This window comes from Chelonoidis abingdonii, chromosome 11, assembly GCF_003597395.2.
Source record: "Chelonoidis abingdonii isolate Lonesome George chromosome 11, CheloAbing_2.0, whole genome shotgun sequence".
Classification (NCBI taxonomy): domain Eukaryota; kingdom Metazoa; phylum Chordata; order Testudines; family Testudinidae; genus Chelonoidis; species Chelonoidis abingdonii.
This window is the reverse complement of record NC_133779.1, coordinates 58,251,992-58,278,871: the sequence shown is the minus strand read 5'-3', so window position 1 is coordinate 58,278,871 and position 26,880 is coordinate 58,251,992. Positions and strand designations below refer to the sequence as shown.

The 26,880-nt window shown below is 57.8% G+C and overlaps 1 protein-coding gene and 1 long non-coding RNA gene across 3 annotated transcripts in view; both read right to left on the bottom strand.

Moving 5' to 3' along the window:
• The window catches only part of LOC142047541 (uncharacterized), a 403,753-nt gene that overhangs the window by 233,958 nt on the left and 142,915 nt on the right, over nucleotides 1-26,880 (bottom strand). The gene's annotated exons all lie outside the window — the stretch shown is intronic.
• The window catches only part of LOC116819726 (dual specificity tyrosine-phosphorylation-regulated kinase 1B-like), a 32,980-nt gene continuing 8,947 nt past the window's right edge, over nucleotides 2,848-26,880 (bottom strand). Inside the window, exons 1-11 of one of the 2 annotated variants that reach the window (XM_032771694.2) lie at nucleotides 19,465-19,999; nucleotides 14,387-14,535; nucleotides 13,920-14,039; nucleotides 13,475-13,663; nucleotides 12,170-12,317; nucleotides 11,229-11,515; nucleotides 10,438-10,584; nucleotides 9,466-9,606; nucleotides 8,401-8,704; nucleotides 5,393-5,499; nucleotides 2,848-4,325 (exon numbers count right to left, since the gene is read on the bottom strand). In XM_032771694.2, coding sequence (XP_032627585.1) covers nucleotides 3,906-4,325; nucleotides 5,393-5,499; nucleotides 8,401-8,704; nucleotides 9,466-9,606; nucleotides 10,438-10,584; nucleotides 11,229-11,515; nucleotides 12,170-12,317; nucleotides 13,475-13,663; nucleotides 13,920-14,039; nucleotides 14,387-14,535; nucleotides 19,465-19,594 — 2,142 coding nt within the window. In that variant the 5' untranslated portion in view covers nucleotides 19,595-19,999 and the 3' untranslated portion in view covers nucleotides 2,848-3,905. Of the gene's footprint in view, nucleotides 4,326-5,392; nucleotides 5,500-8,400; nucleotides 8,705-9,465; nucleotides 9,607-10,437; nucleotides 10,585-11,228; nucleotides 11,516-12,169; nucleotides 12,318-13,474; nucleotides 13,664-13,919; nucleotides 14,040-14,386; nucleotides 14,536-19,464; nucleotides 20,000-26,880 lie in introns of those variants that run through there. The other variant, XM_032771695.2, reaches the window with a different exon arrangement.

Genomic DNA, 26,880 nt, shown 5'->3' with positions numbered 1-26,880 from the left:
CTGCCTCCAGCTAAGGAGCCCATGAGCACAGGCAATAGAAGAGCCCTGATCCCTGCCCAGGAACCGAATGCTGCCAGCCTGAGACGCGGCCTGCACTCACCCCAGCTCAAAGCTACTGCTGTCTCAGCCAGCGCCAGGATACAAGAGCAGGTGCTGCCCCACACTAGCTGGGTTGGAGCCCCCCATGGGTGCTAGGAACAGGGGTGTTGCAGGCTGCCAGAGTCCTGGCCTCTTCAGTCCAAGCTGGTGGGCAGCCCCTAGCCCCCAAAGAAACTGTGCCCCCCCCAGGGGGGGCAGGTCCCAGGCAGGTTGAAGCCACTGACTTGATGCCAGCTAGGAAGGCATCAACTGCTGGCAAACTCCAACCATCTGCTGCCAGCACCTGCTCCCAGTCCTCTCAGCTGTCAAGCTGTGGAATTCCTTGCCAGAGGATGTTGTGAAGACCAAGACCAAGACAAGTTCTGGAGGATAGGTCCATCCATGGCTATTAGCCAGGATGGGCAGGGATGGTGTCCCTAGCCTGTTTGCCAGAAGCTGGGAATGGATGACGGGATGGAACACTTGATGATTATCTGGTCTGTTCATTCCCTCTGGGCCACCTGGCATTGGCCACTGTCAGAAGACAGGATACTGGGTTCGATGGACCTTTGGGTCTGAACCAGTATGGCCGTTCTTATGGCTGCAGCTCAGCTCTGCCAGGGCCAGGCACCAGCAGTTCCTGCCATTTCTCCACAGAACAAAGAGCAGCATCTCCACGGGGGCACCTACAGCTGGCACTAGAGCTGCCCAACAGGGGTGGGTGGTGGGCTTTCCCTACAGAATTTCTTTAATTTTTGGCCATAAAAAGAACTCAGAAATAGCATGTCATGGTGCCCCATAAGATGTCTAGTTCAGGTGCATCATACTCCTAGTCTCCTCTCTGTGCTGGGCACTCCAGCTGGACATCTCCCATGATGCACCAGTCTCCCCTCTGGCTCTGCCCCCCGAGTTAACTCTCCTATTGTGGAGAAAATAGAGTGCATCATGGTCAATAGACTATTTACAGGAAATATTTCCCCTAGGAGGAAAAGGGGAGCATGAGCCAAACTACAACTCCCATGATTCACCCCTCTCCTCTGGCTCAGCCCCAGTGCCTCATGGGAGTTGTAGTTCAGCTGTCTCACATCCCCCATAAGCTGGGCTTTATTACAAATCCATAGTGGCCATGATGCACCCTTCTTGTTCAGCCACCACAGTGCATCTTGGGAGTTGTAGTCTCCTCTCTCAAAAGAACAGTGTATCATTGCAGAAAAAGCAAGGGTGAGTGCATTCCACACAACAATGGGAACATGAGCCATCCAACTTATATCCCCCACGATGCACCATTCTCCCCTGTGGCTCAGACCCAGAGTACATCACAGGAATTGTAGTTCAGCTGCCTCTCTTATTCTGACCCTTCCCCCCATTCTCCATGAGCTGGACTACATTTCCCATGATGCACCTCTCTCACCTCAGCAACCACAGTGCATCTTACGAGTTGTAGTCTGATAGACTATCAACGTGGAGCATATTCCATAGGGGAAAGGGGACATGACCCAGCCAAACTACATCTCCCACAATGCACTCACCAAGAGGCGAGGCTGCAGTGCATCATGAAAGATGTGGTCCAGCTCACAGATAACAAAATTGAACTACAGCGCCCATGACACAGCACAGTAGCAGCACTTCACCAAACCAGCCCAGTTCTCCTGCCAGACACAGCTTGGCTGGGCAATTTCAGAGCAGCCCCAAGGGCTGGCCCCCAGCTCTTCAGCAACATGGGATCCATGGCTCCAGAAGTCAGACAGCTCATCCAGCACCCTGGGCCGGCTGGAGCAGGGACCTGAACTCACCCAGCCCTGGGACAGTTGAGCCAGAAGGACCTGCCTGCTCTGGGACTTGGTGGCTACTCTCCATGAACATTGCAGGAGACACACAGAGCAGGCCCCTGACAACGTGCACGTGTCCAGCAGTCATGTGAGGGGCAGCTTTGGATCCACCCATTGCCATGAATCACCTGCAGTTTGCAGTGCAGGCCAGCGTCCCCTGCCCCACGGTGTGGACCCCAGCAGGGAGGACTCTCCGTGGATGACAGCAGATGCTGGCAGGACACTGTGCCCCCCAAGGGACAAGACTCCCCTGGGGAGGGGGTGGAAATCGATCCTCCCTGAGCGCGGGCTCCAAGAGCTAGGGCTTCCCTAGCTCATTAGCTGGTCCAGACAGATGGTGACCAGTCCTGGCATCAGGGTCTCCAAGCCAACGGAGGGGGTGGGGGTAAGGGGAGGAGGAGGCTGCCAAGGGCACCCCTGGCACCATGAGGCAGTTTTACATTTGGCTTCTGCTGTCCCACAGTGATATCTCTAAACTACCCCACGGTCTTGCCCATTCCCCTGCCAGACTCGTTAGCATTAGGGACTGTTACAGGGGGAAACGACACCAACTTCGGGGTCTCATCATGCCAGGCGCTGCCCAGATACAGTGAGAGAGTCCCTGCCTCAGCTGAGATCAGGGCCCCATTGTGCCAGGTGCTGCCCAGATAGAGAGACAGTCCCTGCCCCAGCTGAGATCAGAGTCCTGTTGCGCGAGGTGCTGCCCAGATACAGCGAGACAGTCGTTGCCCCAGCTAAGATCGGGGCCCCACTGGGCCAGTCTCTGCCCCCAGGAGCTCACAGTCTAACCAGCCAAGGCAGATATATGGAGGCTCATCCTCTCCCCTTTCCACTGTCCCCCCACCCCACCCCAGTGGTTCCCCTTAGAGCCGCCAGCAGCAGGCAGGTCTCCAGGCTGCCTGCGGGCGCAGGATGCCAGCAGAGGGACCGGGAGCCGGCGGAGCTGCTGTCACTATTTTATTCACCACCCCCTCCAAAGCAGAGGCCCCGGGTCCAGCGGCGAGCGCAGGGCCCGTGCCGGGAGGGCCCGACGGGGCAGCCCCTCCAGCCTCTCCAGGGGAAGCCGCGCACCGTCTTTGGTACAATAAATTAAAGACAAACAGTACAGCACGAGCCACGGCCACGCTGGGGCCACACGGCCGGCCCAGCTCTCTGCCACACCAGTGCCAGGGTGTCAGACCACAGGGCTCATCCCTGGGGGGCTCCCACACACACTGGGGGGGAGGGGCAGGGCAAGAGGGGAGGAGGGTGGGGCAAGGCAAGAGGGACATGGGGCTCTCCCAGCAGGATATGGGGGGGGCGGGGAGATCAGGGCGCTCCTTCCCCACGGTGGGAGGGGCCAGGGTCTATAAATATTGGCTAGGGCCCTGCTGCCCAGGGCAGGGGGCAGTTTTAGCAGCAATTCCAGTTGGACATGGGGCGGGCAGCCCGGCCGTCAGTCCATGAAGTGCAGAGGGACCCTCTGTCTGGCCGGCAGCCCCCCAGCGCCCACCCAGCCCAGGGAGCCAGTGTTAATGAGGAACCATTTACAGTAGGAACCACACGGACACGAGGGAGGGGCAGTGCCAGCTCCGGATCGTGGGGAGTCTGGGGGGCAAGGGCAGTGCCAGCTCCAGGCAACCACAGGGAGCACTGGCTCTGCTGGCTAAGCAGTGGGACAGCAGGGGTGGCACTGGCTTGGGAGGGCAGAGGGCTGTGGGTATGGGGCTGGCTCTGTGGGAGAGCAAGGGCGACGGTGGCTTGGAGGTGAGTGAGTCAGGGACCGTGGGCGGTGCTGGCTCCGGGGCAGGGCAGGGTGCCATGAGCACTGCCACTCCCTGGGGGTTGTGGTGGGCAGGGCCAGCTCCCAAGGCAAGGGGGCCACGGGCAGCACCAGCTCCCGGGATGGAGGTGGGGGTGGCGGGTAGCGCCAGCTTTCGGGGCTGTGAACATCTGTGGGCACCATGCCCGCCCCCCGCTGGGCAGCGCATCCTAAGAGCGTTATGGCTTGAGGAGTCATCAAGAGCTGGCTGCCGTGCTCTGCGGGACGCACACGCCCAGCATGGGCGCCGAGTCCTCGGGCTCCGCCCGGCTGCGCAGGTGGGGGGGGTAGGCTAGCGGCAGCCCCACCTCTCCCACCCGCCCCCCCACCGCCGCTCTAGTCCGGAAGGCCGACGAGCCGAAAGGGGCACAGTCCAGGTGCCGGGGGCCTGGGCCCAGCTCCATGCACTCGGGGCCGTGGGGTGAGACGGGAGGGCGGTGGTAGTGGGCGCGACTGGCCGGCTGGAAGAGCGGGTGCGGGCCCGCCCCGTGGAAGTGCGGTGCCGCCGGCTGGCTGGGCGTGGGCTTGTGAGGTAAGATCGGCGGGTAGCCGTCGCTGGGCGGCGCCGGGACATCCCCCCCGGCCCAGAGGCGTGGCTGCTGCTGCGGAGGAGGAGCCTGCGGAAAGAGAGAGACGTGCCAGAGGTGAGGGGGCAGGGCTGGGGCCAGGCTAAAGGGTTGAGGAGGGGATAAGCTAGAGTGACAGCAACGTTTGGAGCTCTGCAACTCACGGTCAGTGTGGGCTGTGGAGAGCAAGGGGGCCGTACCTGGGGTGGTGGGGATGGAGATGATAGGGGGCAGCAGGATCATGCCTGGGGCTCTGCATCTCGCAGTCGGTGTGTGCGGCGGGCGGGGGGGGAGGGGGCCATACCTAGGGGCCCTGCATCTCACAGTCAGTGTGGGCAGCAGGGGGGGGTAGGGGCCATACCTGGGGGCTCTGCATCTTGCAGTTGGTGTGGGCGGCGGGGGGCGGGGAAAGGGGTCGTACCTGGGGGCTATGCATCTCAGAGTCGATGTGAGCAGCAGGGGGGGCTAGGGGACCGTACCTGGGGCTCTGCATCTCGCAGTCAGTGTGGGCAGCAGGGGGGGTTAGGGGCCATACCTGGGGGCTCTGCATCTCGCAGTCGGTGTGGGCGGCAGGGGGGATTAGGGGCCGTATCTGGATGCTCTGCATCTTGCAGTCAGTGTGGGCTGCGGGGGGGCGGGAGGAAAGGGGCCGTACCTGGGGGCTCTGCATCTCAGAGTCGGTGTGGGCAGCAGGGGGGGCTAGGGGGCCATACCTGGGGGCTCTGCATCTCGCAGTCAGTGTGGGCAGCAGGGAGGGTTAGGGGCCGTATCTGGATGCTCTGCATCTTGCAGTCAGTGTGGGCGGCAGGGGGGCTAGGAGGCCGTACCTGGGGTCTCTGCATCTCGCAGTCAGTGTGGGCGGCGGGGAGGGAGGAAGGGGGCCATACCTGGGGGCTCTGCATCTCGGAGTCGGTGTGGGCAGCAGGGGGGGCTAAGGGGCTGTACCTGGGGGCCCTGCATCTCGCAGTCGGTGTGAGCAGCAGGGGGGGTTAGGGGCCGTATCTGGGGGCCTTGCATCTCACAGTCGGTGTGGGCCGCAGGAGGGACTAAGGGCCATATCTGGATGCTCTGCATCTCGCAGTCGGTGTGGGCGGCAGAGGGGGGCTAGGAGGCCGTACCTGGGGGCTCTGCATCTCACAGTCGGTGTGGGCGGCGACCGTGCTGGCGTAGTAGCGGTTGCTGTAGCGGTAGTTGCGGTTGTCATTGGAAGAGCCACTGGAGCCGCCTGTGGGGGGAGAAAGAGGCTGTCAGTGCTGGTGCCAGGGCTGAGCCCAGGGTGGGGCTGGAGGATCTGGAGGCCGTACCAGAGGATGAGATGAAGCTGGCAGTGTTGGTGGGTCAGGAGCTGTACCAGGTCAGGGGCAGGCAGTCGGGGCCATACCCAAGCTGAAGATGGACCTGGTGGTTCTGGCTGTCACACTGTACACCCCAGACGTGCGCCCTGTGACTCCCATATTCAACATTTGTATATAATTGTGGTATTGCATATAAAGCATGTCTTGTAAGGCATCATGGGAAAGGTTCTGATTTGCTGAAACCCACTGTTCTATCATCAGTGCATATGAAGTTCTGAGAATTGTGTTGTATGATTGTCACTAAAATCTGCTGTGGGTTTGGGAAGCGCCCAGATACTAGCTCCCCAGAGACAATAACCAGGGGGAACACCAACGACAGCCGGGTGTCGCATAACCATGTATAGCCATTGTCCAGCAGGGGAGCTACAATGCAATGACTCACCTGCACAAGGCCACACCAGGGGAACTGCTCAGCCTCGCCTGCTGACTCAGCAATGCCTCCAGACATGCCTGGACTTGTGTTCTCCAAGCCCATGGACTGAGGGTATAAAACAGACCCCAGGGGCCCCAGGCTGGGCCTTTCTCCTGCCCCCACCTACACTGCAAGCGACAAGGACACTCAGAAGACTGAAGACTCCAAGAGAGGATACTGGCCCAGGTTTCAAGGGTGAAATCTGTGTATTATGAACTGTAACATCCGGTGGGGCGAGAAAACTGCTTGATCTAAATACTGCCTAGCCTAGTGTCTTACAGGTTTAAGATTAGACTGTGCTAATTTTGTTCTCTTTCGTAACTGACTTTTTGCTTAACACTTACAATCACTTAAAATCTAGCTTTTATAGTCAATAAACTTGTTTCACTGTTTATCTTTACCAGTGAGTTTGTATGAAGTGTGGGGCAAATCTGCTCAGGTGTACAAAGGCTGGTGTGTATCCACTTTCCACTGATGAAGAGGTGAACCAATAAATAAATTTGCACTGCTCGTGCAATATATTCCTGAGGTACAAGGGGCTGGGAGCTGGGGGGATCTGGCTGGTGCCTTTTTCTTTGTGATTCATGAGCAGCTCTGGGACATCCATGCAATCTAGCTGGGTGGGGGGTGCCACATGCTGTTGTGCTGAGTGACCACCGCACCTGGAGGGGTATGCTGCTTGTCACTAGCAAAGCACTGTGAGAGAGAGCCCAGGCTAGAGATGGAGCCAGTGGTACTGGTGCCACAGGATTGGGGGCCCAAGACAGGGGGCGGGAAGTAGAGAATTGGCGGCTGGGCACTGGGGGCCATACCCGAACTGGAGACAGAGCTGCTGGTACTGGTGGATTGGGGGCCAAGACAGGGGATCGGAGCCATACCCGAGCTGGAAAGGGAGCTGGTGGCACTGGTGTTGGGGAATCAGGGGCTGGGACAGGGGATCGGGGCCGTACCAAAGCTGGTGATACTGCTGCCGGGGAATCAGGGGCCAGGACATGGGATCGGGGCGGTAACCGAGCTGGTGGTACTGGTGCCGGGGAATCAGGGGCTAGGACAGGGGCCATACCCGAGCTGGAGAGGGAGCTGGTGGCACTGGTGCCGGTGAATCGGGGGGCCGGGACAGGGGATGGGGGCCGTACCCGAGCTGGTGGTACTGGTGCTGGGGAATCAGGGGCCAGGACAGGGGATCGGGGCCATACCCAAGCTGGCGCCAGAGCTGGTACTGGGGAATCGGGGGCCGGGACAGGGGATCGGAGCCGTACCCGAGCTGGTGGTACTGGTGCCGGGGAATCAGGGGCTAGGACAGGGGATCGGGGCTGTACCCGAGCTGGAGACAGAGCTGGTGCTGGGGAATCGGGGCCATACCCGAGCTGGAGACGGAGCTGGTGCTGCGGAATCGGGGGCCGGGACAGGGGATCGGGGCCGTACCCGAGCTGGAGACGGAGCTGGTGCTGCGGAATCGGGGGCCGGGACAGGGGATTGGGGCCGTACCCAAGCTGGTGGTACTGGTACCGGAGAATCAGGGGCTAGGACAGGGGATCGGGGCCGTACCCGAGCTGGAGACGGAGCTGGTGCTGGGGAATCGGGGGCCGGGACAGGGGATTGGGGCCGTACCCAAGCTGGTGGTACTGGTACCGGAGAATCAGGGGCTAGGACAGGGGATCGGGGCCGTACCCGAGCTGGAGACGGAGCTGGTGCTGCGGAATCGGGGGCCGGGACAGGGGATTGGGGCCGTACCCGAGCTGGTGGTACTGGTGCCAGAGAATCAGGGGCTAGGACAGGGGATCGGGGCCGTACCCGAGCTGGAGACGGAGCTGGTGCTGCGGAATCGGGGGCCGGGACAGGGGATTGGGGCCGTACCCGAGCTGGTGGTACTGGTACCGGAGAATCAGGGGCTAGGACAGGGGATCGGGGCCGTACCCGAGCTGGAGACGGAGCTGGTGCTGCGGAATCGGGGGCCGGGACAGGGGATTGGGGCCGTACCCGAGCTGGTGGTACTGGTGCCAGAGAATCAGGGGCTAGGACAGGGGATCGGGGCCGTACCCGAGCTGGAGACGGAGCTGGTGCTGCGGAATCGGGGGCCGGGACAGGGGATCGGGGCCGTACCCGAGCTGGAGACGGAGCTGGTGGTACTGGTGCCGGGGAATCAGGGGCCAGGACAGGAGATCGGGGCCCGTACCCAAGCTGGTGGTACTGGTGCCGGGGAATCAGGGGCTAGGACAGGGGATCGGGGCCATATCCGAGCTGGAGACGGAGCTGCTGCTGCAGAATCGGGGGCCGGGACAGGGGATTGGGGCCGTACCCGAGCTGGTGGTACTGGTGCCGGGGAATCAGGGACCAGGACAGGGGATCGGGGCCGTACCCGAGCTGGAGACGGAGCTGGTGGTACTGGTGCTGTGGCTGTGCTCCATGGCCGGGCTGGTGGAGTTGCTGTTGCTGGTGTTGGTGCCCTCATCGCTGGTCTTCTTGAAGAAGTTGTGCTGCAGGGCGTAGAAGGGCGTGATGCGGCTGCGCGGCTCGTAGTCCAGCATGCGCAGCACCAGGTCCTTGAACTTCAGGTAGTCCGAGGGCGAGTGGCCCTGCTCACCCGCCCGGCGCCCCCCGGGTCCCCCGCTCTCCACCCCCAGCACCTCGTGCAGCCGCCGTGTGCCCGGCACCTTGTATTCCTGCAAGGAAAACACGTTTAGCAAGGGGTCCCGGCTGGGAAGAGAGGCAGGTAGAGATGCAGGCATCTCGGCAGGCGACGGGGGGCGTGGGGATCCCAGCAGGGTAGGGGGGAGTACAGGAGATACGGGGTTGGGGAGCCGCGGGGACATACACCAGAGCAGGGCAGCGATGGGAGGGGCATGCAGGAGACACAGGGATCCCGGCAGGGCAGTGGGGAGCACAGAAGACATGAGTGTCGGGGGGAATGACACAGGGATCCCGGCAGGGCAGAGAGGGGTTGTGGGGATCCCAGCAGAGCAGGGACGGGGCGAGTGGCGTAGTATGCAGGAGACGCAGGGATCCCGGCAGATTGGGGATGTGGGGTGAGACGCAGGGATCCTGGCAGGGGGACTCCAACAGGGCGGGGATGGAGTGCGGAGTGGAAGAGGCAGTGAGGGGCAGCAGTGGGGACATGGGAATCTCAGCAGTCAGGGGGCAATGCGGGGAGAGTGGGGGAAATGCAGATGGAGAGCAATGCGTAGGTAGCTGGTGCCACAGGGGAGCAGGGTTCCTGGCAGCGGGTGCTAGGGAGCAGTGCACGATATAGGGTGGCTTACGGGGGCAAGGGCAGCATGGAGGCACAGGGATCCCAGCAGCATGGGGGAGGGCTTGGCATTGGGGCCAGCATGGCAGGAGGAGGTGCATGGGGAGAACAGAGATCCTGCAAGGAGGGGAGGGGAGTTCAGGAGCATGGGGTGAGGACCCCAGGGCCCCCCATTACCTTTTTGACCTCCTTGTTCTTCTTGAGGGCCCAGCCCCCCTCGGGCAGCTTGTCGAAGTATTTCCGGGCCTTAGGCGCCTGCTCTAGCATGTGTGGGGGCGGCAGCCCCAGCACCTCCACAATCCTGTTCATCTGGTCTGCCTGCAGGGAGGGAGGGATGTGTCATGGGACGCCCGTGCCAGCCTTGCCCCCACCCAGCCCTGCTCCCTTCCGTTATGGGGGCAGCCGCGCCCAGCCTCTCACCCCAGAAACAGGTGACATCCTGAGTGCCACCAGTCGGGAATTTCTCACCCAGAGGATTTCTCTGTGGACACGTGGTTCCTTCAAAACCTGAAAATTTCCCTAGGGGCAAAAGTTTGCATTTTGCCAAAATGTTTCCCTTTTCCGGGGGGCAGGGGGTGGCAGGGGAGCCAAGCAGGACGCACAGGGGCCGGGTCCACCCTGCTCGAAATAGTTCATTTTGGTGAAATGACCCAAACACACTTCATTTTGAGTGTTCATCATTAAACTGCCCCTCCACAGGTGCCTCATGGGAGATGTAGTTCATGTGCTTAGACTCCCATCCTCTCCTCTGAGAGGAGCTCCTTGGAGTAACGACGTCTCCCATGATGCACCACGCATGCTCCCCTCCAAACAAGCAACAAGGTGCCTCATGGGAAATATAGTTTATATGGCTTGTACGCCCATTCTCCCCTCTTTGAGCTAGCTGGACTACATGTTCCATGATGCTCCCCTGTGAAGAAGTGATGGGGTGCATCATTTGAGTCACAATACTGTGGGGCATCCTGGGAAAGGTAGTCCAGTTAGGGAGTTTGGCCCAAGGCACCGAAACAAAACCTCCCATGATGCACCATGGTCCTCCCCTCACCACCGACAGTGCCTGTTTCCCACTCCCACCTAGAGAAGGGTTGTGACCCTCAGTCTCTGCCCATGGGCACAGCCCCAGTGGCAATTCCCCCTCCCATCCTTCACCTCGTTGGAGCCGCTGAAGAGAGGCTCCCCTGTGTGCATCTCCACCAGGATGCAGCCCAGAGACCACATGTCGATGGCCAAGTCATAGGGCATGCCCAGCAGCACCTCCGGCGAGCGGTAGAAGCGGCTCTGGATGTACTGGTAGATCTGTGGAGATATGGGGCAGCATGAGTCGTCCCTGACGGGAGCTGGGAGGAAGCCTGCACCAGGGCACAGCCTGGCCAGACCCACAGGCTTTGCTGGGAAACACATCCCAGAGCAGGGATAGAGTCCAGTCCTGGTTCCCAGCACCGCTCTGCTCTAACTAGACCCCACACCCCTCCCAGAGCTGAGGGAAAACCCATGTCCTGGCTCCCAGCCTCCCTTGCTGTAACCACTAAAGCAGGGCAGTGCGGATGAGATAGGGGTGGGACAGTCTGTCTCTCAGTCTGTCTCCCCAGAGTGGGGCTAGGGGACAGGTGAGGCAGGGCTAAGCACACTCCCTGCTGGCAGAAGCTTCCAAAGTCAATGATCTTGAGAGTCCTGCACTTGGGGTTGCAGGGCAGGGGGCATGGGTAGGGGTGGGGCCATGGCACAGAGGCCACAGCTTGAGGGCGGGGCTGCAGTTTGGGGGCAGGGCCAGTGCTCTCACCCGCTGGCCCACCTGGCAGGAGTTGCCAAAGTCGACGATCTTGATGGCACTGGGCCTGGGGTTGCAGAGAGGGGACGGGGCCATGACACCGGAGGGAGGGGCCTATGGCTCAGGGGGCAGGGCTCGGGCATTGCACAGGGGGCAGGGCCGGTGCACTTACCCGCTGGCCCAGCTGGCAGGAGCTGCCGAAGTCCACAATCTTGATGGCGCTGCGCTTGGGGTTGCAGAGCAGGATGTTCTCGGGCTTGAGGTCGCAGTGGATGATGCTGAGCTCGGGGGTGGCCAGGAAGAGCAGAGCCGTGCACAGCTGCTGGGCGAACTTGCGGGTGAGGTTGAGCGAGACGCCGCGGAAGTTGGTGTTGCGCAGCAGGTCATACAGGTTGTAGGAGAGCAGCTCGAACACCAGGCACAGGTGGCTCCGGAACATGAAGTGGCGCTTCAGGTGCACTGGGGGAGGAGGAGGGAGTGTGAGGGACAGCCAGGGGGGCACTTCCCCTCCACCGCGACCCCCGACCTTACAGACGTGCTGAGCTCCCCCCACACAGCACGAGAAATCCTCGATATAACCTCCCCAGCGCCTCCGACACCTGCCCCGGCCCTCTGACATCCTCGCACTCCAACAGCCCCCGCTATAGGTCCCCCTGCTCCCTGACATCCCCCCCACTCCCTAACAGATGCCCCAGCCCTCCGGTACATGATGGTCCCCTGATGTGCCCCCCACTCCCAGATATATGCCCCAGCCCCCCAAAATCCCCCCATTCCCCAACACACACCCCTGCCCCACAACCACCTCCCATTCCCCAACAAACTCCAGGTCCCCCACATATGCCCCCTGCTCCCTGACAACCCCCACGCTCCCTAACATATGCCCCAAGTCTCCCCACATACACCTGACCCCCGGACATTCTCCCAACTCTAATATATGTCCCCACTCGCCAATGTACACCCCAGCCCCCTGACATACCCCCCACTCCCTGACATATGCCCCAGCTCTAAGATACACCGGAGGCCCCTGGTACATGCTGGCCCCCAGATACCCCCCCCAACATATGACCTGGCCCCCCAACATCCCAGCCCTCACCATTGTTCCCCCCCACTCACCGATGTAGTATTTCATCTCAGTGTCATGCTGGTTCATGAGCTCCAGCAGCCGCAGCTCGATCTGGGCCTGGTTCAGAAATGCCTTCTTGTTCTTGATGATCTTAATGGCCACCCACTCCTGGTCATGGTGGTCATACGCCTTCACAACCTGGGGGCACAAAGCGCTGTCAGGGGACGGCCGGACTCGGGGGGGGAGGGGCCAGACCAGTGCTGGGGGTGGATGTGACAGATGCAGGTGGCTCTCAGCTGCGAGAAGGCGGCCTTGACGACCAATGAGTTCATTTCGTAGCAGGGAATTAGAAAGGGGGGAAGAGGGTACAGCAAGGACTTGGGAGGCGGGGGGGCGGAGTTAGGTGTACAGCAGAGATTCGGGGGGAAGGGGGGGCAGGGTTGGCTGACCTGCGAAGGAGCCACTTGCCATAGCAAGTCAGATGTCGTATGGGGGTAGGGAGGTAGGAAGCGTGTGGGGTTCATGTGCGGGGTACGGCGAGGGTTTGGGTGGCTGACCTGGCGAAGGAGCCCTTGGCAAATGAGCGCAGTCGAATGTCGTAGCAGGAAGGGTAGGACGTGCGGGCAGTTGGGGTACACGGCGGGCTTGGGGGTATGGAAGGTGGCCTGACCTGGCTGAAGGAGCCCTTGCTGATGAGCGGAGTCGCAAGTCGAGTGGGTGGGGTTCATTTGGACATGGGCAGTGCGTGGGGGTATGACAGGTTTGGGGTACCGGCATGGTGTTTTGCAGGTGCTGACCTGCCGAAGGAGCCTTGGCAAATGAGCGAGTTCGATCGTCATAGCAGGGGTTAGGACTGGACAGTTGGGGCGCAGTGTGGGGTACATGCAGGGTTGGGGGCTGACCTGGCCGAAGGAGCCTTGCATGAGTCGAGTTCGATGTCGTAGCAGGGGGTTAGGGACGTTGAGCAGTGTGGGGGTATGGGGAGGTTGGGGTACGCGGGGTTTGCGGTGCTTGACCGCTGGCCGAAGGAGCCCTTGGCAATGAGCGAGTCGATGTCGTAGCAGGGGTTAGGGACGTGGGGGCAGTATGGGGGTACAGCGGGGGGCGGGGGTTTGGGGGTGACCTGGCTGAAGGAGCCCTTGCTGATGAGCGAGTCGATGTCATAGCAGGGGGTTATGGACATGGGGCAGTGTGGGGGTATGACAGGTTTGGGGGTACGGCAGGGTTTGCAGTGCTGACCTGGCCGAAGGAGCCCTTGGCAATGAGCGAGTCGATCTCGTAGCAGGGGGTTATGGACATGGAGCAGTGTGGGGGTACGTCAGGTTTGGGGGTACATCAGGGTTTGGGGGGCTGACCTGGCCGAAGGAGCCCTTGCCAATGAGCGAGTCGATCTCGTAACGCTCCAGCCAGCGCTCCCCGCTCTTGACGATGTAGTCGTAGTTGTCGTCGTCGTACCCCTCGTTGTACACCTTCCGCTCCTTCTTGGTGCTCGAGTCCTCGGGCGGCACCTGCTGCGCCCGCCGCTTCTTCTTGGCATAGTACACCTGCGGGATGGGGGCAGAGTCAGCACTGGCCTTCTGGTACAGGCAGAGCCAGCGCCCCAGGCCTGGGAGCCTGCCCACGCAAACCCCCAGGGAGCCAGCATCTCAGGCCAGGGCCCCCGTCCAGGGAACAAACCTCCCGTGCTTTGCCCATTCCCAGCGCTCCATGCCAGCCCATAAACCGCACGGCACCATGGTGCTGCCCCAAAGCGAGACCACCCATTGGTGCCAACGCACTCCCTCTCCCCTGTGAGCTCACCTCATTGATGTGCTTGTATGTCTTGATGAGGTCGACGGAGAGCTTGCGCAGCGGCGCCGTGGCCGAGTCACGGAAGGTCAGAGGGATTCGCCTCTGCAGGACGCTCAGGTCTGGCAGGATCTGCAGAGATTACGGACGGGCAGTCACAGCAAGGGACGGGCACACCCCCGCCCTCCCTCGTCTGTGGCTATTCCCTCCTGGCACAGTGCCCTCCCATGACACCGGCCAGGTTGTGCCAGGGCAGCAGGGATCCTGCATCTGGCCCTAAACCCATCTGCCGGATGTATCCCCACTGAGGCCGGGCTCCCTGGGAGGGGGGAGGATCTCCAGCCCCTTCCAGGGCTCCTCGGCTGTTTGTCTGTCCAGTGGCAAGGGTCAGCCCGGTCCCTGTGCGCCTAGAATCCCTGCTGCGGAGCAGGCTCCTCCCCCTAGGCACCCAGGCCAGAGGAGGCAGGGAGAGCCGGTACCTGTGGGTGATCAGCCATGGACTGGATGCTGGAGAAGGGGGCATGACCGTGCTGGCTCGACATGTTTGCCTCAGTGGGAAGGGAGACGCCCAGAGAGGCAGGCTGGCTGGCGGGCGGCAGCTGGCATCCTGCACTGCTGCTGCTGCCACCTGCGGGGCAGAGAGAGATGGAGACTGGATCAGTGCGAGTCCTTGGCCCGGCGGCCACCTCCTCGATCCCCAAGTGCCCATCTGCCCTCCCCACTGGATCCCCACACCTCTGCCCCTCCCGCTGCATGGTGCAGCCCCCAACTCGGTGCCCACCCCCGCAACATATAACCAGCAGCATCCCTCCTCCATCCCCAGCTGCCAACTTGGATGCCACTCCATGCCCCCAACCTGCTCAACTGACGGCCACACAATTAGTTGCTCACACGTGGTGCAAATGGCCACCACAGAGCTGTGCCCCGCCAGGATCCACTTGGCCTTAAGTAACAGCACACCCTCGCTTGCGGGTGCAGGGACTGGGCGTTGCGAGACCTAGTCCCAGCTGGGCTGGTGTTCACAACCTGGGCCCAGGTGTCAACCAGAGCCGAGTGAACAACGGACGGGAGGGGTTCGGGGGCTGCAAAAACTGAAACAAATAAAATGAATCTGGTTCTGTTCTGAGCCAGACTGAAGCTTTGTCAAGTTTTCTCGCCAAACGAAACAAATTTGCTTGGAAGGAAACGTTTTGGTCAACCCTAAATGAAGTTCACCTGGACATTGGTTCATTTCGGGGCGTTTTCCCATCTTGGTTTTGTTTTTTAAAAATACGAGCTAAAACGCTCAATGGAACCAGAGTCAAAATGCTGAGGGCCAGCAGGGTCCCAACACTCTCCCACCCGCCAGAACAATCAAGACCCCTAGGCAGAGAGCAGGGCTGGGGCATGCAGCCTGCACGCTATCCTCATGCCAGCTGAGGCACTGGTGGGCCAGGATCCTGCACACCTGGACTGGGGCTCCACGACCTGCTGAGTGCTACCCGAGGAGGTGGTGCACCAGGATTGGGGCCCTGCGACCTGCCTGTGCACTGGCTGAGGAGCTCACGCACTGAGATCAGGGGCCTGCGACCAGCCCTGGTGCCAGCCGAGGAGCTCACGTGCAGGGATCAGGGCCTTGTGACCTGCCCGGGCACCAACCGACAACCTTATGCGCTGGGATCAGGGCCTTGTGACCTGCCCGGGCATCAACTGAGGAGCTCACATGCTGGGATCAGGGACGTTTGACCCACCCGCTCACCAGCCGAGGGGCTCACATGCAGGGATCAGGGCCCTACAACCCACCCGGGCACCAGCTGAGGGGCTCACTCCTGGGGATCGAGGCCCTGCAATTCACCCAGGCGCCAACCGAGGAGCTCACACCCAGGGATCATGTCTCTGTGATCCTTCTAGGCACCAGGCGAGGAGCTCACAAGCGGGGATCAGGGCCTTGTGAACCACCCAGGCACCAGGCGAGGAACTCACAAGCGGGGATTAGGGCCTTGTGAACCACCCAGGCACCAGACGAGGAGCTCACATGCGGGGATCAGGGCCTTGTGAACCATCCAGGCACCAGGCGAGGAGCTCATGCAGGCTGGGATTGGGGCCCTGCGTCTTGTGCTGCGCCGGCGCCAGCTGAGGAGCTCATGTGCCAGGACTAGGGAGGGGCCCTGCGACCCGTTCCAGTACTTGGCTGAGTGCCACCGGAGAGCCAGCTGGGAGGCTGGGTGGGGTCCCAAGCAGCACAGCTGCTGGGGTTATTTTTAACCCCCAGGGAGCAAGGCAATCCTGGCAGCTGATTGGGGCGGTGGGAAAGAAGTAGAGCCAATTGCTATGAAAAAATGGAGCCCGCGGCTCTGAGATCCTTCCATACACAGCACAGGGGCAGGGTGCCAGGGCGTGTCTAAGCCACCGGCTCTGGGATCCTCCCATACACAGCACAGGGGCAGGGTGCCAGGGCGTGTCTGAGCCACCGGCTCTGGGATCCCTCCCACACACAGGACAGACAAGGCCAGTCCCAGCCCAACCCTGCTCCCCTGCGGGGGTGATGGGCTACCTATGACACTCCTACAACATACGCTTCAAGTCCCTTCCTCCCTGTCAGCCTGTACACCCCAACATATGCCTTGAGGCCACCCTGTGGGTCAACAGAGACCTGGGACCCACCCCCAGCTCCATGGCCCAGCAACCGCAGCGCCTCTCCCCATCTGACCAGTAGCCCAAAAAAGCCATATGAACATAGAAGCAGCCAGAGTGGATCAGCCCCCAGGCCCACCAATTACTCCTGGGGAAATTCTGCACCACTGCGTGTGTGCAGAATGCACGTCCCCCACAGATTTCTTTGCTTTCCTGCAGAAAAATAACTTTCTGACAGAGAAGCCCCAAGAGCAGCATGCAGCCCTCCCCAGCAGTATGTTTTGGTGCCCAAGGCAGCCGGCAGAGAGGTAAATCACTATGGGGCAGGGGGTGGGACTGGGGAAGACCTAGGCTCAGCTCCTAGTTCCGGCTGGGCTTGGGAGGATGAGACTTCCTCTTCCCCTGTACAGCATCCGGGGCCAGGTCAGACCCACCCCCCGATTTCTCTCCAGGCTGCAGGAAGCTCTGCAAACTCCCCCACTCCCCACAATAGCTCCTCAGCTGCAGGGGGAGGGATCACTGTACGGGGAGCTGCTCCCCCATCTGCCAACCCCCCATGCATCCAGATCCCCTCATACACAGACCCTTCCACCAAGCCTAACCCCCTCCCAATACCCACAATCCTGCTGCCGAGCCCCACTCCCCCTTCACCTGGACCACCCTGAAGAGCCCTCACACCTGGATCCCCACTCTACTGAGCCCCAGCGGGCTGTACCTGGATCCTCACCTCACTGGAGCCCCACCCCCCAGCACCTGGACCCCCCCCCACTGAATCCCCACACCAACCCCTCCCCACTGAATCCAACCCCCCCCCCCCCCGAGCCTCTATCACATCCAGACCCTGCCCCTCTCAGCCCCAACCACCTCCACCTGGACACTCACACCCCCACAGAGTTCCATTACCACTGCACTTAGAACCCCCCAACAAGCCCCTGTGCATCCAGAGTGCCTCTTGCACCCAGACTACCCCACACAGAACCCTCTCAACCCAAACTTGGATCCCGCCGGGTGCACCTGACACCAAGGGACCTGGCCCTGAGGTGTATCTGGGGCAGGCTCGGTCCTTGTGCTGTGTCAGGGTTGGGTGCAGCCTCACTGCTGAGCCATGTCCGGGGGACAGGGGGGTGGCTGCAGAGTGATCACCTACCCCTGTGCAGCCAGTGGTCTGTACTCCCTAGTGCCATGCTGGAGCATCCACATTACTTGACAAATAAAATTTGCAGAATTTTGCAAAATTTTAAAATATTGTGCACAGAACTGTTATTTTTTTGGCGCAGAATGCCCTTCGGGGTCGTCTATCCAGGTATCCCCCCTTTGAAAGCACCATATTGTTCAGAGGAAGGTGCAACCCCCCTGCAGCAGCAGATGGGGATAACCTGTGCCCACAACAGCTCTCACCCTGGTCTCAGGAAGCTCAGCTGAAGCTGCAAAGCAGCTGGTTTCAGATCGCTGCCCCACTTTAGTAGCATTACATTCTCTCTGGCCATTCCCATTAGCCATAGAAATGCCAATCTCCTCTTTGTATCTTGCTGAGCTCTTGGACTTATCATAAGAACAGCCAGACTGAGTCAGACCAAAGGTCCGTCTAGCCAAGCACCCTGTCTTCCAACACTGGCCAATACCAGGTGCCCCAGAGGGAATGAAAAGAACAGGGAATTATCAAGTGATCCATCCCGTCGCCCATTCCCAGCTTCTAGCAAACAAAGGCTAGAGACACCATCCCTGCCCATCCTAGCTAACAGCCAATGATGGACCTGTCCTCCAGGAACTTATCTAGTTCTTTTCTGAACCCTGTTATAGTCTTGGCTTTCACAACATCCTCTGGCAAAGAGTTCCACAGGTTGACTGTGCGTTGTGTGAGGAAATACTTCCTTTTGTTTGTTTCAAACCTGCTGCCTATTAATTTCATATGGTGACCCCCCTTGTGTTATGAGAAGGAGTAAATAACACTTCCTGATTTACTTTCTCCATACCATTCATGATTTTATAGACCTCTACCCTATCCCACCTTAGTTGTCCCTTTACCATCATCCAGTGGCAGGCAATTCCACAGGCCAAACATGCAGTTGATGACAAAGCCTTTCTTCAGATGAGTTTGCAGTTTCCCCATCTTTCAATTTCATCACATGCCCCCTAGTCCTTCAGCTGTGAGGCTGGGAGAACACACACTCCCGATACCCCTCGTCAATTCCACCAATCACTTTCCGGATCTCTACAGTAACAATCCCCGTCTCTCTCCAGTTTTTCCAGGCTCTAGATCATTCTCATCCCCTTCCTCTGACACCTCCCCTCCCCAGTTCTGCAGTATTCTTTCAGAGCTGAGGTGCCCAGTAACGCACACACTATTCCAGGTGGGGCCACACCACTGCCCTACAAAGAGGGGGCAGAGACGCAAGTCTCCCTCGTTAAACATTCCCCTGCTCAGCCCTTATGTGCCCAGACGTGACAGGGGCTTTTCCAGCTGCAGCTGTCCACTGAACAGAACTCTCCACCGAGCTGCTCACGATGAGTGCTCGTGGGTCGTTTCCACGCCTGTCCGCTGTCCAAGCGGTTTCAGTTTTTCCCTCTTGGACACCTCACTTCGCATTTAGCGAACTTGACTTCTGTCTGCCACCAAGGTACTCTTTCACCCAGCTCAGTCAGCTCCCTCTGGAGCTCCTCGCACCCCTCCCTGGCCCCGTGTCAGCCCCATAACTGAGTCATCCGGACATTTCGTCACTTGGCCGCTCACCCCCACATCCAGATCGTTCAGAGAAAAGTTCACGACACAGGACTAGTGTGCAACCTCGAGGCACCCGCTGGCCACCTTTTACAGAGCCCTGCTCTCCCAGCCACCTCAGCCCTCGCTCTCCCACCCCTTCCACACAACCCCTGGCCCCCGTGTCCACCACGCAGGGATGAGGCAGGCACCAGCGATCCCCCACCGCCCAGTGCTGGGGCCCACCTGTGGATGGCTGCCTGTGGCAGCGGGAAGATGGCAGGTAACACGCAGGCTCCCTCCTGCCCCAGTCCGTCTGCAGTGCCAGCAGCATGGCGGGAGGTGGCGGCACCTCAATGCTGGAGGGTATCACCATGGGGGAAAGTGTCCAGTTGCCCCTGGTGTGGGCAGCTGCTCCCAGCACGGAGCCTGCGAAGGTGGGGGAGCAAATGAAGGGCGTTAGCCCCGGCTCCCTGTCCCTCCCGGGGAAGCTGTCCTTGTAGTGCGCAGGCAAGACCGGAGGTCGGGGAAGGACGGCGGGGAAGAGGGGCTGGGATCAAGGCAGCTGTTTGAACAAAATGGCAAAGAGGAAGCTGACGAGAGGAACAGCTGAGCAACAGCCCCCGAAGCAAGCTGGACAGGAGTGTGACCAATTGGGCAACCCCGCCTGCCCTGCACAGGAAGGGCTCTGCTGCCACTCAAAGGGAGCCCGCCTGCTAGGCCGGACCACAGCCAGACTCCTGGCAGTCCCTCACCGCCCACGCACTGCCTCCAGACCAGCTACCTCTCTGAAGAAAATCCAGGCATTCTGCTTCCCACCAAACATGAGCCCCCTTGCAAAGACACCCAGACCCCAAGCACAGTCTGCTCGTGCCAACTGAGACCCCATCAGGTCCCTTCAGAGGAGTTGCGACCAAAAGGGACCCTGATGATCCATCCTGCTCAGTCTTCTCTATAACACGGGCCAAGGAACCTTCTGCAGGGACCCCTGCATTCAGCCTATGGCTTCTGGCCAAGCTAGAGTGGAAAAGCCTGTTTCTTGGGTTGTTCACTCTGGACCCTAACAATGACAGAGACTCCAGCAACATTGCTAACTATCTCTGAGCGATTCAGTGGAAGCAGCCACTTAACAAGCACTCTCTGGGTTGCGGAGAGGCTGCGTATGGAGCAAAGACACGCCGCAGGAATAAAACAGGGTGGGGGAGAGTCCTGAAAGACCCAAACAAAGAAATCAATTGTAGGAGACTTTGCCTAACCAGCAGGTCCTAACCAGGCTTGGCTCTAGCTCCACCAGAATCCATTGGCTGAGCAACCAACCCCATCTGCACCTGCTACCAGCCAAGACTGGTCTCCTCACACCACAGTGCCACCAGCACACTCCAGAGAGCTGTGCAGCACTGAGGGGGCCCTGTGCAGGGAAAGAAAGGGTAGGTGGAAAGGCTCAGGGAGGCAGGGTCCTGGCCTGACCAGGTTCGTTACCCTGAGATGGAGGCGGCAGGTGGGCCCCAGGCCACCTTTGATTGGACTTGGGGGAGGAACGGCACATGGGCACACATCAATGGTGCAAGGAGCATGGGAAAATGAGGCATCCCCCATGCAGCAGCCACAGCATCCCCCTTGACAGGGTTTCTCTACAGGCCTCCCAACCAAAGCTCTAGTACCAGGGCCCTGCTTGCTTGGGATGGAATCGCCGCCATCCTTCCATCGGCAGCCCGGAGAGTACAAACCTCCCGCTGGCCAGGGAAGGGCTAGCAAGCGGCTGTACTGCTCTCCTGGCAGCAGATGTCAGGCCTGGGTGAAAGGAGAGAGCCCAGCTCAAGTGGGAGCTAGCTGGGAAAGGAGAACAGCTCACAGGGGCGGGAGGCTTAGCTGGGGCTGGGAACAGTCGGGTGAGGCTGCTGCAGACAATGTCTCACCTGAAGGGGGCGACAGCCACATCAAACCCTTTTGTCTGGGCCCCAGCAGTGGCCACCTTGCACTAAGTCATCTGAGCTCAGCTCTCGCTGAGTTTATGGCTGGTGCAGTTGGACTAGATCAGCTTCCTGGGAACATCCTGAGGACCCAGCCACAGGGAATGATGCCCAACCACTCCCGCTGGAGGGACCTGATCTGACTAAGCCACAGCAACCCAAGGAACTGGAGTCTACAGCAGGGACACACCCATAATGAGCACACAAGAAGCCTCGCTCTAGGGCACAACCACTCGATGCACGGACACCAGGCCAGCCCTGAGTCCTGGCCTCCTCCACACATGGGCCCCACTGGCAGGGCTGCTTCGGATGTGACCTGAAAACTCCAGGATGCATTGCTGGGGAGGGCCAGCCCCAGGTCCCTAAAAGCAAGGGGAGCATCTCCCTGGCTGGCGCAAAGTAGCTTAGCAGTGGAACTCAGAGCACGGGGAAGCAAACGCAGTGATGGCTGCCTGCAACCTGGATGGGGAGCATCTTGTTCTGTACAGAACCTAGAACAAAGGGGCCCTGGGCGCCATGATAACACAGATAGTAAATTACATACAGCACCTAGCGCAAAGGGGTCCTAAGCGCCAGGGTAACACAGACAATAACAACATACAGCATCTAGTGCAATAGGTCCTGGTACATGACTCTGGCTCCTAGGTGATACTGTAACACAATAAATAATAACGTGCCGCACCCTTCGCAGTGGTGTCCTGATCTATGCAAGGGGCTCCCAGCCACTACCATAATACACCTAATAAATAATAACATACAGTGCTTCGCACAGCGGGGCCCTGGGCTGTGACTGAGGATCCACAGCATTACGTTAATATCCATAATAAAGAATAAACCATGTGGAGCTGAAGGGTGGGACCCAGCATCCTGCACAACTTCACACCAACAGCACACACGACTCTCTGCTCAGCACAAGCCATCCCTACATAAAGCCAACACTCCCTACCCCCGTCTGTTTCAAGTACCTGGGGCTGAACCAACAATGGGTGATGAAAATGGGTTTGCAGTAACTGGGAAGCAATTTGATCCTCATTCCAAACCTGGTTTAGACTCTCCAGCTTGTAAGGTCCAGCCCCTACTGGGGGATCAGCAATAGGGATCGAACCTGGGACCTCTTCATCTTAACGCATGGGCCTGCTGTTAGCTCATAGACAATGGCACCACCACGTGTGTCCCAGTCTCCTCTAGAGGGCGACAGTTCTCCAGTGAGCGGGGAGGCAGTGACACCTAGTGGAGAGAGTACTGGAATGGGAGACCTGGATTCTTATTCCTCACTCTGCAGCCGGGAGACCTTGGGTAAGTCACTTCCCCCGCTACGTGTGTCTCAGTTTCCCCATCCTAAAGTGGGGAATGATGATTACAGCTGGGTGGGAAACTGTTTTCCCATCCCAGAAAAATTTTAAGAGGTTTTGGAATGGGAAATTCATCCAAACTACAGGTGAAAAATTTCGGTTTCCACGGATCATCATTTTTGAGCAGCAAAACATTTGTTCAAAAATTCCTGACCAGTTCTACGAATGATGCTGACCTGCCTTTGTAAAGTGCTTTACAAGGCCAGAAGGGACGATCAGATCTCAGACGTAGCACAGACCACTGGCCTCCACCCAGCCACCCCTGCGCTAAGACAACAGCCAGAATTAAACCAAAGTATTACAGCCCTCAAGAGACTCAACTTCTGTGTGCCACACTGACAGAAAACAGTGTCTGAGGCCCCTGCTATGGACTGCTGTAAGAAAGACACCAGAGGTAACTGTCCCATTCTGCTCGTACTGGTGAGGCCTCACCTGGAGTACTGGGTCCAGTTCTGGGCACCAGCCTCTAGGAAAGATGAGACCAACTGGAGAGAATCCAGAGGAGAGCAACAAAAATGATCAAAGGTTTAGAAAACCTGACCTGTGGGGAAAGGTTAAAAAACTGGGCATGTTTAGCCTTGAGAAACGACAACTGAGCAGGGTCCTGGAAACAGTCTTCAAACCGGTTAAGGACTGTTATAAAGAGGACAGAGCTGGATTGTTCTCCACGTCCACTGAAGGCAGGACAAGCAGGAATGGGCTTCATCTGCAGCAAGGGAGACTGAAGTTAGATATCAAGAAAAACTTTCTAACTCTCAGGGGAGTTCAGCTCTGGAACAGGCTTCCAAGGGCAGCTACAGGATCCCCATCACTGGAGGTTTTAAAGGACACATTGGGCAAACCCCAACAGGAATAAGTTTACTTGGACCTGACACAGCACAGGGGACTGGATTTGTTCACCTCTCAAGGTCCCTTCCAGCCCCATATTTCTATGCTTCTATGGCAGTGAATCACTCAAGTGAGGTAAGCTAAGTGCTGTGAAAACTAGCGATTATCGTCTGCTGTAGAATTTTATTCTCCAGAGAGACTAAGACTGGGAAGCATCAGCTCAAGAGGGAAAAAGTTCAAGAGACGAGGGACTGACTCTAGTCCACAGAGGTCTCTCGGCCAGTGAACACAGGCTAGACACACAATCAGCCTTCTCCTTTGCCAGTGGAGCACCCTACACTAAAGCTGGTCACCCTTGCACAAGTCCTCAGTAGTGTCTTCACAACAGACTCTGGGGTCTATAAACTATCCCCATGGATGGGGAAACTGAGGCACAGAGACACAACTTGCCCAAGGCCACCCAGCAGAAGAGTGGGGAATAGTACTCAAGTCTCCCAGTCCAGGACACTATTCACCAAGGCGTACAGCCTCCCCGACTTCCTGTGGCACTGTCCCGCTCTAGTGGTGACTGGGCCACATCTAGAGGTGGATGAGCTTGTTAGTGGCCATGAGCTAACAGAGTTGGGTCTGTTAGCTCAGCCAACAGAGAGTGCTTTGAGATCCAAAGGTCCTAGATGCAGACCCACGGGCATGGCGTTATAAGTTTGAGAGTCAGGTTTGGGATGAGGGGAAGATGAAATAGCATCTTAACTCAGCCAGAGCTTCCCAGGAGCGTACGTAGAGCATGCAGCTGTTCTAAGAGCTCACGTGAGCTGTGCTGATTTAGTGATGCGTGAATCTGATTTGCCTTCTGAAACCTCTTCTCAAACAGCCTCCACCCAACTCAGACAGCCCTGGCTTTAACTGATCTCCAAGTCCAACTTCGCAAGTTAACCAAAGTGAAAAGTGCCTCTTTCCCAAGCCAGCAAAGCAAGGCAGAAGAACTTCTAGTCTGCTAAATAATTCACAGCATCACTATGTGCAACACCAAGGCCAGCTAAGACAGCATAGCTGAGAGCTGCAGTCTGTAAGTGTACTGGAAAAATCCATGCTGACCTTCTTATTAAAGCACACCTGCAGGACCTTGCTTAAGGAAAATGAGATTGGTACTTTGTCAGATGCAGACATATACAACCCTACACGTGTATCTAAACTTGTGGCATAAAAGGAATGCTAGAACACAGGGATTAGGTATTTCAAACTGACAGGAAGGTAGCGGAACTGAGTTAAAAGCAAAAGGAACAAACTTTAATCTGCCTGACTCAATAACTTTATTGTACAAGCGTTAAGATTCACTTCACCCAGCTCTCCTGGGGGGAAGTTTCCAGGTTTTATAAAACTGAACACCCAATCAATGCAATGCAGAAAACAAGTAGGACCAGACGACTCTCTCTATCATGCTATCCAGCCCTGCTACCACAGTACCTGAGCACATCACCATTTCCCCTGGATTCATCCTCACAGCCCGGAAAGAAGGGCAGTGTTTCCCCACGTTACAGACAGGCTACATGACTTGCCCCCCGGAACTCAGTGGCAGAGGCAGGGAATGTAGCCCCATTCTCCCAAGTTCTAGGTGACAGCCCTAACCACTGGCCCATCCTTCCTCACAGGCTGGTGCGCTCTGCTGTCTGTGGCAAGCACGGAATAGCTTCCTAGCAGCCGGCTGTATTTAGGTGAAGTTTCTGAATGGCAATGAGACTAGCGCCTCCAACACCATCATACCTTGTCTACACACAAAAAGTTGCACCCTGATCTAGCTAACGCAGTACGATCTCCCTGTATTTAGACTGTGAGCTCCCTGGTGCAAGGACTATCTTTTTGTCTGGTGTTTGCCAGCGCCTAGTGCAATGGGGTCCTGGCTCCAAGGCGCTCCGGTAATACAAGTAATAAATAATAATAGTGTGGATGCAATTTTACCGGTGTACAAAGGTGCCTTGTATCACTACAACCATTCATGGAATCACAGAAATGTGGGGCTGAAGGGACCTAGAGAAGTCAAAGTCCAACCCCCTGCATTGTGGCAGAAACAAATAAATCTAGACCATCCCTGACAGGTGTTAGTCCAACCTGTTCTGAAAAACCTCCAATGACGGGGCTTCCACAACCTCCCTTGGAAGCCGATTCCAGAGCTTAACTCCCCTGAGAGTTAGAAAGTTTTTCCTAATACCTAACCTAAATCTCCCTTGCTGCAGATTAAGCCCATTACTGCTTGCCCTGCCTTCAGTGGACACCGAGAACAATTGACCCCCATCCTCTGTATAATAGCCCTTCACATGTTTGAAGACTATTATCAGGTCCCCACTCAGTCTTCTCTTCTCAAGACTAAACATGGCCAGTTATTTCAACTTTTCCTCAGAGGTCAGGCTTTCTAAACTGATCATTTTTGTTGCTCTCCTGTGGACTCTTTCCAATTTGTCCACATCTGTCTTACAGCATGGCACCCAGAACTGGCACCGTACTCCAGCTGAGGACTCTTCAATGCCAAGCAGAGCAGGACAATTACCTTCCACGTCTCACATATGACGCTTGTCAATATACCCCAGAACAACAGTAGCCTTTTTCACACCTGCATCGTATCAAATTGTTTGATTTATATTCAATCTGTGATCCACTATTACCCTCAGATCCTTTTCTGCAGTATTACCGCCTCTCAAATTATTCCCCATTTCGTAGTTGTGTATTTGATTTTTAATTCCTAAGTGGCATATGTTGCACTTGTCTTTATTGAATATCATCTTGTTGATTTCAGCCCAATTCTCCAATTTGTCCAGGTCATTCATGCAGGGAAAGGGGAACTACCTACACCACTATAAGGCATATTTATAACAGGATATGTTCTCATCTAATGATACTGGTAGCAAATAACTCTCCCCTCACACACACAAAATAGTTCAATCAGTACAAAAACTGTGCCTAGACCAGACACACCACTCCTTTGAAAATCCCAGCCTTGAGGGAGATATGTGCAGCCACAAGTAACACCGCGTGCTCCAAGAGTCCTGTCAAACTTGGCTTGCTTTGTGGACCTCAGCAAGATCTAAACATCAAGCCATGGGTGAAAATTTTAGCCTCAGTGTGGGGGAGTTACACGCAGTTCAGCCAGTACAACCATGGCTGCATCATACTGAGCACTCAGGGAAACTGGAGACAGACCCGCTAAAACCTGGCTTGATTTGTAGGTCCAACAGCTTTAACGTTTAAAGTCAGCACAGGCTGACAGACAGAGTTATTGTCTACTACCCATCCACAGTAGTGACTCTTCTGTACTGGGGTTATAAAACAAAGCTATTCTCTGATGGGTGAAAAAGCATGTGCTGCTCATAAGGCAGCAGTCACAGGACAAGGTTTGTACCTCTAATGGAGTCATTTTTCAATGCCTATTTATCTCAATGCAAAGAGGGTGTTATACAAACAACATCAAAACTCTGCAAGGGAGTTTGATTAAAGATCAAACCACAGGAGCCACCAGTCTG